The sequence below is a fragment of the Octopus bimaculoides genome, chromosome 15, assembly GCF_046866305.1.
Source record: "Octopus bimaculoides isolate indiv1 chromosome 15, ASM4686630v1, whole genome shotgun sequence".
In the NCBI taxonomy this organism is placed as follows: domain Eukaryota; kingdom Metazoa; phylum Mollusca; class Cephalopoda; order Octopoda; family Octopodidae; genus Octopus; species Octopus bimaculoides.
Genome location: NC_142942.1, coordinates 52500382 through 52514262, shown reverse-complemented (window position 1 = coordinate 52514262; position 13881 = coordinate 52500382). Strand labels below are relative to the sequence as shown.

Below are 13881 nucleotides of genomic sequence, written 5' to 3'. Positions count from 1 at the left end.
TCCAAGAGAAAGGACAAAGTCCGATACTGCTTGGCACCAATGACGTCGCAATTCATTTCTACAGCTGAGTGAAGTGGAGCAACGTGAAATAAAGTGCCTTACCCAAGAACACAACACACAACCTTGGGTATGTATGTGTGTGTGTACAAGATGTCCCAAAAGTGACTGATGAGTTTCAATTTTTGATAACTTCTTTAACTTTACAAATAAATGCATGGAATTTTGATACAATATAAAGGATATAATGGAAATTAATATGCAGAAGTCAAATTTTGCAACACCACTACATGATATGTGAAAAATGACATCGCTTAAATGGCAGCCATTTTCGCCTTCGCCCGCCTGCGCACTTTTCAAAGCTTGCACCATAACACCTTCAAGAGTTTCAGACCCCCACTTCTCTGATTTCTCTTTTGGTGTTCTGCTTCAGTTGCACCAGGGTCTCCGGTTTGTTGATGTAAACCTTCTCTTTCTGGTACCCCCACAAGAAAAAGTCAAGTCTGGGGACACATGCAGGCCGGTTGACATGGCCGTAGCGGAAGATTATTCTCTTTCCAAAGCGCTGCCGTAGCAACTGCATTGTTTCTCTTGCAGTATGAACAGTTGCCCCATCTTGCTGGAACCATGTGTGAGGTCTACTTTGACGGGCCAAGCGCAAAAAAGGTCTCAAACCTGAAAGAGATCGTTTATGTCAACAAACTGGAGACCCTGGTGCAACTGAAGGAGAACATCTATAGAGAAATCAGAGAAGTCGTGTCTGAAACTCTTGAGGGTGTTATGGTGCAAGTTTTGGAAAGAGCACGGGCGTGCGAAACCGAAAGGGGTTGCCATTTAAACGATGTCATTTTTCATGTAATGTAGAGCTGTTTCAATTAAGTCGTAGCTGGTGCTTAATTAGTCGACCCCGAAAGGATGAAAGTGCGTAACTAGTACTTAATTAATCGACCCCGAAAGGATGAAAGGATGAAAAGCAAAGTCGACCTCGGCAGAATTTGAACTCAGAACGTAGCGCCAGACGAAATACCGCTAAGCATTTCGCCCGGTGTGCTAACGCTTCTGCCAGCTCGCCGTCTTTAAGACAATTGTAATAATTCTACTATAAACACAAGGCTTGGAATTTTGACTGGTATTTATGTTATCGACTCCGAAATGATGAAAGGCAAAATCAACTTCATCGGTATTTGGATTCGAAACATAAAACCGTAAGAACTGTTGCTATGCATTTTGTCCAGAATTTTAAATATTCTGCGAGTTTGCGGCCTCCATGATAATAATAACAATATAATAAAACTATGATAAGAGAATTTGCTCGTCGTTACGAGAGACATTAGAAGTGATGAAATAGGTTGTACGAAAGAAAACCGAAGGCTTCCGAAGATCTTCCATGGGAGAAGTGCTCAGGTTTAGCAGTTCTAGGAATTGCCCACATTTTGCGTAAAATTATATCTATAAAGAAATATAAGTAGGAACAGGTTATAAATGTTGTAACTAAATCTACAATGGTGCACCGATGGTTGTATGATGAAAAAATCTACTTCACAAACACGTGGTTTTCGGTTGAAAATATTATCTATAATAGCCCCAGGGTAACTAATGCCCTGTGAACGAATTTGACGAACGGAATCTGAGTAGGAGCTCGTCGGAGACGAACACCATTCCTCCATATGATCGGCTGGAAGAATTATTAAGATATTTTCCTATTTTTCTTGAAACTAATGGTAGCCTTAATTCACAAGTAAAGAAATTCTATCCACAAATGCGTTGTTGAGCTCTCATTTTCCTCGTTCGACATGTATATGTGTGTGAATGTATGTGTGTGTAGATGTATTTGCCTATCTTTCTGTTGGTCCCCATCGTTAGACAATCGGTGCTGTTTTGCTCACATTCTCGTAATTTAGCACTTCGGTAAAAGAGACGATAAAATAAGTAGCAGAATTTTTTAAATAATAATAATAACTTCTGGGGCCGAGCTGGTCGTCTAAACCCCTTCACGGCGGTGCCCCAGTCTAGTAACTGAAGCAAGTCATATGATAAAAGATAAAAGAATAATACTTTACACAAAGAGGTACGCTCCGGTAGAATAGAGTACATACAGAGCTTATAAGAAGACATACTGGGCCAGTAAGAGATGGGGCTTAGCCGGTATCTCGAATCGGAGGGGTCGCCCATTGTGCCAAAGGAAACCTGTGACCATGTGAAGGTCTTCTTCCTTAAAAAAGATAAAAGAAAGATTAATAACATAACCATCGAGTTTTGTATGGTTTCGCCCGGCATTAAGGCCCGATAGAGGTCTTATTCCGGTTTGCAGAGTAAAATGTCGTCATTCCTCTTACAGACACCGCGCACATGTCCCCTTAAACAGGACCTTAATAAATCTTTTCTTTTCTACTCTAGGCACAAGGCCCGAAATTTTGTGGGAGGGACCAGTCGATTAGATCGACTCAAGTACGCAACTGGTACTTAATTTATCGACCCCGAAAGGATGAAAGATAAAGTCGACAACGGCAGAATTTGAATTCAGAACGTAAAGACACGAAATACCGCTAAGCATTTTTGCCTGGCGTGCTAAACGTTTCTTATTTCTTTATTGCTCACAAGGGGCTAAACATAGAGGGGACAAACAAGGACAGACAAAGGGATTCAGTCAATTACATCGACCCCAGTGCGTAACTGGTACTTAATTTATCAACCCCGAAAGGATGAAAGGCAAAGTCGACCTCGGCGGAATTTGAACTCAGAACGTAAAGACAGACGAAATACCAGTAAGCATTTCGCCCGACGCGCCAATGTTTCTGCCAGCCCGCCGCCTACTGGACCCTAATAATCATAATATTATGAATCCCTTGCCTGTTTTGTTGGTGTGAATTCAGTTGAAAGATCAATGAAACTATCACCTCGTTAGATAAATGTTTTTTTTTTTTCGGCTGAGTGTTTGGGTATCTCGCAGACACGTGAACCTTTAGATGTTTTTCGCAGTTTGGATTAGCGTGAGATGATGTGGGACACGGTTGGACACGGTTGGACACGGTTGGACTTTATTTTACAGGGACCAACTACCTGACTGGCTGCGCTTCTTCAGAGTTGCCTTTTCTTCGGTTTTTTCTCATAAGACATGGGGTTGGGGGTGGGGGCGAAATGATCCGATGCTGTGTTAAACGACTCCTAAAACGGCACGCATAGGGATCGAATCTTACTTGACTTTCCCGAAGCTAGTTTCTTAATCAAGTGTACATGCGAACCATAATGATGATGATGATGGTGATGACGATGATAATGATGATGATGATCAAATGGTGGCGGTGGTGGTGGTGGTGGTGATGATGATGCTAGTTTCGAACATAAACACAAGTTTATAAATATCTGATTTGTAAGCGTCGGGGTAGGGTGGGGGAGCTAATGCAATTGATTTTATCGATCTTCTGTACTTGATTGGTACTTGATTTATCGAAACCTTGAATAATGAAAGATAAATGCCGAACATTACAGGGTTTGAAGACAGAACTTTAAAAGGGAAACAATGATGCTGTTGCTGCTGCTACTGCTGCTACTGCTGCTACTGCTGCTGTCGATGATGATGATGATGATGATGATGATGATGATGATGATGATGATGATGATGATGATTATTATTATTATTGTTCTCATTGTCAACATCGGTGAAGGTGGTGATGGTGATGGTGGCGGTGGTGATGTTAGTGGTGGTGATGGTGATGGTGGTGGTGGTGCAGATGGTGGTGGTGGTGGTGGTGGTGGTGGTGAAGATGGTGGTGGTGGTGGTGTTAGTGGTGGTGGTGTTCTAGTTGATTGAGTCGTTCTCAGTTCATAACGTGTTTCCCTTCATGTCAATAATAATAACAATAATAATGGCAATGATGCGAATTTCTCGCATTTGCCAGAGGGGCATCCTTGAGGGCTACATTACAGAGACGTTTACAATCTGTCTGTTTGTTGGGGGAACCGAGTATCGAATAAAAGAAGACGAGAAGACATGAAGAGGATGGATATATGAGATAAGAAAAAAAAAATACAAAATACAAAATATCTGAACACCTCCAGTTGGGGGCCAATCAAGAAACCCATCAGATCCAGGACCATGTTAACCATCAAGGGCTCAAACCTCACCCTGCTGTTGTTCTTCAATCTAACCTGTAGACTGAAGACAATTTCCATTCTCCCTAACCGTTTTCGTCAGAGTCGTCCAGCTTTTGACAAACTCACTCACCTCTCACTTTCCTTTCCAAGTAGAACTTGAATGATGATAATAATAATAATAATAATAATAATAATAATAATAATAATAATAATAATAATAATAATAATAATAATAATAATAATAATAATAATAATAATAGTGCGAGTGTGAAGGTAGAACATCTGCAAAAGTCAGCATTGCTTGGAACTGCAAGAATTCTTTGCGGGGTTCTTGAAGCTTGACCAGTAAACAAGTGTCACCTTAGTCCGCTGGCTGTGGACAGCTGACACTTTCCATCATACCCAACAAAATAAGCTCTGAGTTTTCATGATAATGCTAATAATAATAATAATAATAATAATAATAATAATGGTTTCAAATTTTATCACATGGCCAGTAATTTAGGAGGAGGGGATGAATCAATTACATCGACCCCAGTGATCAACTGGTACTTATTTTATCGATCCCGAAACGATGAAAGGCAAAGTCGACTTCGGCAGAACTTGAACTCGGAACATGGAGACGGACGAAAATTTGGGGAACGGCAGGGAAATCGATTACACAGACCGCCCCCATTGCGCAACTGGTATTTATTTCGTCGACTCTAAAAAATGAAAACTATAGAGAAATTATCTAAATATGCAGCACTTGAAATAGAGATAAACAGAAAGTGGGATTTGTAAACAGAAACCAAACCGCCCTTATAATAATAATTGCTTTGGTAGCACTGAACAAAACAAAACAAAGAACAAAACACAGGTAGGTACATACAGAAGACCCCACCCCGCCAACACAGGACTTGCAGTTTGGCAGAACATCCAGAAAATAGCAGTAATAGATGCACTCCACATATATTGTATAAGAGAGGAATGTCAGTGTATATAGGAAACATTAAACCAAAACAAAAATATTCTATGTGCACAAGGTATACACAGTACGGTGTGCTATTTAACCGAATGGCAATCGCGAAATAGAAAAATACTGAGATAACAACAACAACAACAACAATAATAGTAATAATAATAACAACAAGTACGACAAGAACAGCAACAACAACGTTCGTAATGATGATGATGATGAGAAAGAATGCTTTAAACAACATGAATATTGAAAGTATAAGCTGTCAGTAAGAAGAACTTAGTCGGTTGCACGTGGTGTTTCCTTCGGAAGTAGCGTAAATCACGATTTAAAAAAAAAAAAAATTTTGCTTCAATGAGAAATGAAATATTTAAACACAATTTAATTGAAGAAAATAAAAGTCTAAAAGAATTTCATTGTATTGGAATGAGTTTCTTCTTTCTCTTCTTTTTTTTATTGTTATTATTATTATTCCGACAATAATATATCTTACATGTATATATATTATATATATATATATATATATATATATATATATATATATATATATATATATATATATATATATATATATATATATTTATATATATTTATATATATATATATATATATATATATGCATACATATTTATGTATATATATGTATGTATATACATACATATATATATATATATATATATATATATATATATATATATATATATATATATATATATATATATATATATTATAGTTTCTTTATTTATAGAATAGAATTCTCATGTATGAATATTAACAAAAAGGAGAAAAATAATGATCAATATAATATTATTAATAATAATAAATATAATAATAACTGTAATAATAATAAGAATAATATCAATAGTAATAAAAATAAAAAGTAATAATGATAATATTGTAATAGTTCTATTTACATTACAGCCTTATTAAGAATGTATAATTTCTCTCATTTGAAAGGAATATAAGTCGTCTCTGTCGTGTCCTTTCATTATATTTCCTGTTCAATTTGTTTTCGCATTTGGTCACACACAAACACATACATTATTCACATATATACATAGAAATGAGTCCTGTTTAAACTTTTCATGACCGTGATATAGCAAATATAACAGCCATCATACAAAACCCGACAAACGTGCACGAGATTCTTCTTAAGTCGTCGTGGCCCTGTAAGTCTTTAAAAAGTATATCAAAGAATATGATGTAAAAAATTGTCCCAGTCGCCACACTTTGCAGAATGGCATCGGGCACGTTGACGTGGCTGTACAGTTTTGTGCTTGATGATATAGAAATTCCTGTGATTATACCAATTCCAAGAATGAGAGTAAAACAACCAACACAGAAACATGCCATACCTTGTCCTTCGTTCTCTTTGGTCAGCTGGTATCCCATGCCGAATGCCAGGACACACCTGTGCACTGCAATAGCGAAACATAGGGTCCATACATTGCTTTGTAAACTTTGCAATCCGAGGGTCATTCCCTCGAAAATTCCGTGGAAAGAAAGAGCTATAATAAAGATGATTGAGCGAATGTAAACATGCCGATCGGCGTCAGGGTTTTTAAGTTCATCGACTACACGTTTTAGTTCGAATTCCTGTATCGATATCGAGTCAATTGATTCAGCCTCGGCAGCGACACCGTCTTGAATTTCGACGTTGGCTTCTATCACAGTTCCTGTATTGTATTCCTCGTTGGACAGCGAATTTAAGCTGAGTTCTTCGGTGGTGGGTAATATCTCTCGAGGTAAAACACCTCCGCTTATACCACAACCGCCGGTTCCGTTGTTAGGAATATTTCCAAGTCCACTGCTCATACCACCGCCGGCACCACTGCCCATCAGGCCTCCGCTGACACTGAAACCCCCCAGAGGGGTCGAGCTTAGATTTCCGATGGGGGCACTCATACTTAGGCTACCCCCCGGATGATGGTTGTGCATCGTGTGTGGGTTTGTGTTCTCACCACCGACCATCTTTCGCGACTGACTTCGCATTTTTCTGTAGACCAGCTGAATTATTTGTTCGACAAACAACACGGCGTAAAACCCGGACATTGTCAGCAATTCAGCGACCGGGTACTGCGATGTGGAGCCAAGGTATTTCATCACTTCCTTCACCTTATCACGAGTTTCGGGTATCAGATGTAGAAAACATGTCGCGAGGAATACGCCACCAGAAAAACAACGCGATCCATTAAGAAGGTACTGTATGGTTCCGTCCATTTTAATTAAGGACTTGCCGACAAATTTCACCAGTTTCACCGGTAGCAGGCCAGCCATCATGGTCAGCGCTGTTAGGATAACCAAGGCTATTATCTTGGCCGCTACCACATCCATAGCGACCGGGCATTGCTGGCCCGCACCGTTTAGATTGTCAGGAGAGCTGTGGTTGTTGTGGTTATGATTATTACTGGACGTGATTTCAGTGTCCAGTTCAACGGCCGCCACAATTCTACCTGGAACTGAACTCCTAATAGCTTCTTTCTGTCTGCAACGAACCGCGTTTGGTAGAGTGTCCACAGGGTCAGTCGGTTTAATACGATAAAGATAATAAAAATATTTCAAAAAAAAAAAGAAAAAAAAAGATGTGTGCGTGCGTGCGTGCGTGTGTCTCAAACAACACGATCAAATATTTTCTTTTTCCGTATATTTTTCTAAAAAAATATAATTATAACAACTTTGGTCTCTTTCTCTTTTCGTGATTAAAAATTCTTTTCTCTTTTTTTCTTTTCTTTTTTTTTGTCTTAAATAAATTTTTTTCTTTTTTTTCTGCAAAGTGAGAAAACGAAAATAAAGTCTGGTTCCAAACGTTAAATGTTGTGGTGAAAGTTGGTCGAAAGGAAGCGAGATGTTCTTAGACGCACACCACAGCCGGCGTCTGCTGCGATGTGAGCCGAAGGGTGGCGCTTCCTGGAATACTTGTTGTTGATTCTGCTTGTTCGGTTATATTCCAGTTACATGGAATTTCGACATTTGCCTTCTTTTTTTTTTTTTTGCGCCACAAGTAGCAGCTGGTCTGCTGTTATTATTATTATTATTGCAGTAGTAGCAGCAGCAGTAGTAGTAGTAGTAGTAGTAGTAGTGTGAATGTTTTGTGTTTGTTGCTACAATCTCTCTCTCTCTCTCTCTCTCTCTCTCTATCTATCTGTCTCAATTGTAACCGCAAGTGTGAGTGCGCGCATGTATGTTTGTGTATGCGAGCATGTGCATATGTGCATGTGCAAGCGAATTAGAGTGCGTGTGTGTGTCTGTGTGTGTGTTTGTGTGTGTGTCTGTGTGTGTGAACGTGTGTGTATATATCTATCTCTCTCTTTATATATATATATATATATATATATATATGTGTGTGTGTGTGTGTGTGTGTAGGAAAATGTGTGTGCAATATGGTTGTTGATGTTTGTGCTACTACTACTACTACTACTACTACTACTACTACTGCTGCTGCTGCTGCTGCTACATAAAATATGGGCTGCGCGAGTTGATGTAGTTGTTTCTGTTCCTGCTGATGAAGACGATGGTGTTGTAGCTGGTGTCGTTTGTGATGCTGTTGTTAGTGGTGATGGCAGCAGTGGTAGTGGTGGCGATGCTAGTGTTGTTGTTGTTGTTGATGATGAGGGGGGGGGGGAGATTATGGGAGAGTGGTGGTGGTCGTGGCTGCGGAGCGGCAATATTTTTCAGATAATATAAACGCTCTTTTATCACTGAAGTCTCCGTCGTAGTATCATAGTAGTAGTAGTAGTAGTAGGAGTAGTAGTAGTAGTAGTAGTAGCTGTTGTAGTTAATACGAACAAGTTGTTGTAACGGCGGCGGCGGCGGCGGCGGCGGCGGCAGAGGTGGTGGTGGTACTGGTAGAAGTAGTGGTGATGGTTGTGGTGGTGGTGGTGGTGGTGGTGGTCTTCGTAGTGGCAGCTGTGATAGTAGTGATGGTGGGAGGCGCTTCAAGTGGCCACCACGATGATGACAATGTCGGCGGCGATAACAGCTGAAGCAGCAGCAGCAGCGGTAGTAGTCGTAATAATTGTTGTTGTTGTAGAAGTAATCCTTATTCTTGTTCTTGTGGTAAAGGTAATCGTGGAAGTGGCTGTGGTGGCGGTAGTGGTTGTGGTGGTGGTAGCGACGGCGATTATGCTAATAAGCGGTACTGTTTACATTGCCGTTGACAATGATGATTATGATGGCGATGATGATGATGATGATAAATACTAGCAACGATTATGATGATGTCGTCGGTGATGCTGTTGACGATGATGGTGATGATGGCGTCGTCGGATGGTCGACGGAGAAGTTGCTGTTGTTGTTGTTGTTCCCCAAAGTTCGTTGATCGCGTTAACGCCGTTGTCACAAATATTCTCTCCGCCAATGGCCGCACTTGTTGCAGTTTTTGTTGTTGATATCGCTGTTATTGTTGCTGTTGTTGTTGTTGTTATGAAGATAAGTTTGATTGGGTTGGTCTCTCTCTCTCTCTCTGTCTGTATCTCTCTCTCTGTCTCTGTCTCTCTCTCTCTCTCTCTCTCTCGTGGTAAAACGTGAATACACTCGGATGGTGGAAGCGACTTTAGCAGTAAGACAAGACGAGGCTGGTTGGCTGGCGAAGCGGGGCTGGTTGGCCGGTGTGGCGGCTGGTATGTTGGTTAACTGCCTGACGTGCAGGCTGGCGTGTTGGTAGGCGAAACTGGCTGGCTGACTGGCTGACTGGTTGGCTGGTTGGTTCACTGTCTGGCTGACTGACTGATCGTCTTGATGGCTGGTCGGTCGGTCGGTTGCTTCAGTAGAAGGGATTGGATAGTGGGTTGGCTGGCTGGCTGGCTGGTGGGTGAGTCGGGTCCGTCGAGCGAGCGAGCCTCGGGTAGGCGTGTAGGTGGGCGAGCAGGTGAAAGTGGTTGCGGTGGTAGTGGAGGTGGCGCCGGCGGCGGTGGTGGTAGTGGTGCCGAGCGATTTTGGATACTTTTTAGTCAGTCGGCTGACGCGTTGGCTGGCTGGCTGGCTGGTCACTTTGGTTTGCGATGGCCACGACGACGACGACGACGACAGGCACCATCGCCGCCATCATCATCATCAAGAACAACAACTTTAACACCACCACCACCACCACTGTCGTCGCCGCTACCACCAGCACCACCACCAACAGGACCCGACTTTACCACCACGCATTCAATGACACACCCGGTTTGAACAGGGCGTGGTTCCGCCCCACTGGACACATTTCTATACATTTTAGGTGTGGGAATGTGTGTGCATGCATGGATATCTCAATAAATGTATGTATACGCATATCTATCTTTCTATCTATCCTCTATCTATCTATCTATCTATCTATCTATCTATCTATCTATCTATCTATCTATCTATATATATATATATATATATATATATATATATATATATATATATATATATATATATATATATATATAATTGTATACATATTTGTATGTAAGTCTGTCTGTATGAATACATAGGTGTGTACATTTTATATCAAAGTGTGTGTATGTATATGCATTTGGTCTGTATACGCATGTATGTATGTTTGTATGCATGTATCAACAGCTGTTTTCCATATTTATTGGGCGCGATTATGGATCAGGGTTTGAAGTGTATATTGTTGCGAGCATGCAAGTGTGTAGTTATGCCTAAATACGTGTGTGTGTGTGTGTGTGTGTGTGTGTGTGTGTGTGAGTGTGTGTACAGTTATATCTCTTAGAAAACTGAATGGAAATACTAAAAGAATTATTGATAGTGTGAAAGCCAGAGTGTCACACACACACACACAAAACACATACAAACACACGCACACACACGTACACACACACGTACACAAGCACGCCTTTGCATGAACACACACACACTTGCATGCACACACGCTCACACACATAGACACAGACAGACAGATAGACAGACAGACATACACATAGACACACACACACACAATTACACACACATACCTACTATAGCTAACTTCTGTGTACACACACGCATCCTTGCTGTTACTAATACTCGTAAAATTACTATTGTACACACACAAGAACGCACACACTGCCACACTCAACACACACACGCACACACACACACACACACACACGCACACACACACACGCGCACACATTAACACTATGACGCCCACATAGACACGCGCGCGTGTTCTGTCGCACCTGCACGTCACTAAGGTGGGAACATAACCTGCACACAAACACACCCTATCACATATAAACATATTTTCACACACACAAACACAAGCACATACGAACACACGCACTTACGAACACACGCACATACGAACACACGCACAGAGTCACAAACATACATGTACAAACAAACATGCACGTTCATACACATGAGTCAAGGTAAACGTATATAAAAAGAAAGCGGAAGTATGAAAACTAGACACGTGATGGCACACACACACACCCGCACACACGCACTCACGCAACACACGCACACATGGCCTGAACGATATCTTTGCATAGGCTCACACATACACACACACACACACACACACACACACACACACACACAGAGCCACACACAGATATGATTATATAGACATGTGTGTGTGTATATATATATATATATATAAGGTGCAGTGGGTGTGTGGTAAGTAGCTTGCTTACCAACCACATAGTCTCGGGTTCAGTCCTACTGCGTGGAACAAAGTGTCTTCTACTATAGCCTCGATCCGACCAAAGCCTTCCGAGTGGATTTGGTAGACCGAAACTGAAAGACGCCCATCGTATATATATATATATATATATATATATAGATATACATATCATTCGCCATGATACATAGCTAGCCACTATTCGCTCGACTAAAGGCGGTGCTCAAGCATGGCCGCAGTCAAACGACTGAAACAAGTAAAAGAATAAAAGAATATGTGTGTGTGTATGCATGTATGTATTTGCTTCCCAAAGATATGATTTCGAGTTCGGTTCCACCGCGTGGCACCTTCAGCAAGTGTCTTCTACAATAAACCGATAGGAAGGCGGCATGCTGGCAGAAACGTTAACACGTCGGGCGAAATGCTTAGCGGTAGTTCGTCTGCCGCTACGTTCTGAGTTCAAATTCCGCCGAGGTCGACTTTGGCTTTTATCCTTTCGAGGTCGCTAAATTAAGTACCAGTTGCGTACTGGGGTCGCTCTAATCGACTGGCCCTCTCCCCCCAAAATTTCGGACCTTCTGCCCAGAGTAGAAAAGACTATAGAGCGAGAGATCTGTGAGTGGATTTTGCGGATGGAAACTGGAAGAAATCCGCCATATTCATAACACACACACACATATGTATATATATGTGTATGTATCATTGTATATATATATATATATATATATATATGTATGTATGCATGCATGTTTGTCATTGTGTTTGTTTCCCATCTGCTTGACACCCGATGTTGGTTTGCTCACGTGTTCGTAACTTAGCGTTTCAGCAAAAAATCATCGATAGACTATGTTACCAGGTTGTAAAAAAAATGGGGTAATGGGGTCGATTTGCTCGACAGAACTCGTCAAAGCTGTGCCCCAGCCTGGCCGCAGTTTAATAACTAAAACAAGTAAAGGGTAAAAGACATGCATATATGCATATACGTATGTACAGGCGCACAAATATGCGCAGGATGGTTGTTCACAATTCTATTCTCGTGCACGAACACACACACACACACACACACACACACACTCACACACACACACACACACATACATATTCGCACACAAACAGAAGGGAAACAAATTGTTATTAGTTGTACAATAGTGATCGTTCGTCCACAACCGTTTACCTCTCGCCTCTACCATTCCAATTGCACCGCCGCCACCACTACCACCGCTGCCGCTGCCGCCACCCCGACTACTACTACTACTACTACTACTACTACTACTACTACTACTACTACTACTGGATGCTGCTACTGCTGCTGCTGCTGCTGCTTCTACTACTGCTGCTATAGCTACCAGTTGTGCAAACCCCGAACAGATGCGTGTGCAAGTAATACGCTAGCTTCTGTTTTTTTTTCTTCTTTTTTGTCTCACAGCGCGGATGTATGTACGTGGTCGAACGAGGTGAAACAACAAAGAACAGCAACAACTGCTATAGCAACAACGAGGACGCCAACAACAACATCAACAACAACACAATCGTCCTGGTCGTTACCACCACCACAACCACCGCCACCATCACCACCACCACTATCGTCATCATTATCACCATCATCACTATCATCATCATCACAGAGAGACGGCTACCCCAAACGCCCTGTCCTCCAGGTAATACAAACACCTAATACAAACACCACGCACTTTTTACTTCTGGTTGAACCCATCAAACTGCGGGTCTTCTTGTATTTCATAACAACGCCAAACTCACCAACTTTCGACGTAAATATTCTCCTAGCATTACGCTTTTACACGAAACCTTCTCTTCACCTGCCTGTCTTCCTCTCTCTATCTCTGTCTCCTCTTCTCTCTCTCCTTCTCGTCACACACATACACACGAGCTGGCAGAACCGTTAGCACGCCGGGCGAAATGCTTAGCGGTATTTCGTCTGCCGCTACGCTCTGAGTTCAAATTCCGCCGAGGTCGACTTTGCCTTTCATCCTTTCGGGGTCGATTAAATAAGTACAAGTTACACACTGGGTCGATGTAATCGACTTAATCCCTTTGTCTGTCCTTGTTTGTCCCCTCTGTGTTGTAGCCACTTGTGGGTAGTAAAGAAATAACACACACACACATATACTTATACATTCACACACACGTGTGTGTGTATATATATTCTTTTACTCTTCTATTTGTTTGAGTCATTTGACTGCGGCCATGCTGGAGTACCGCCTTAAAGGTTTTTTTTTTT

At 41.4% G+C, this 13881-nt stretch overlaps 1 protein-coding gene across 1 annotated transcript; it reads right to left on the bottom strand.

The window, feature by feature from the left end:
• Window positions 1-5940: 5940 nt before the first annotated feature.
• LOC106870783 (zinc transporter ZIP3) lies at window positions 5941-10244 on the bottom strand. Its single transcript, XM_014916980.3, has one exon. It carries the CDS (start codon window positions 7382-7384, stop codon window positions 6134-6136), a length of 1251 nt encoding a protein of 416 aa, XP_014772466.1. The 5' UTR covers window positions 7385-10244; the 3' UTR covers window positions 5941-6133.
• Window positions 10245-13881: the final 3637 nt, after the last annotated feature.

Bases quoted from the DNA above. Each gene is read 5' to 3' on its own strand.
- LOC106870783 (XM_014916980.3), bottom strand. From the start codon at position 7,384: ATGGATGTGGTAGCGGCCAAGATAATAGCCTTGGTTATCCTAACAGCG.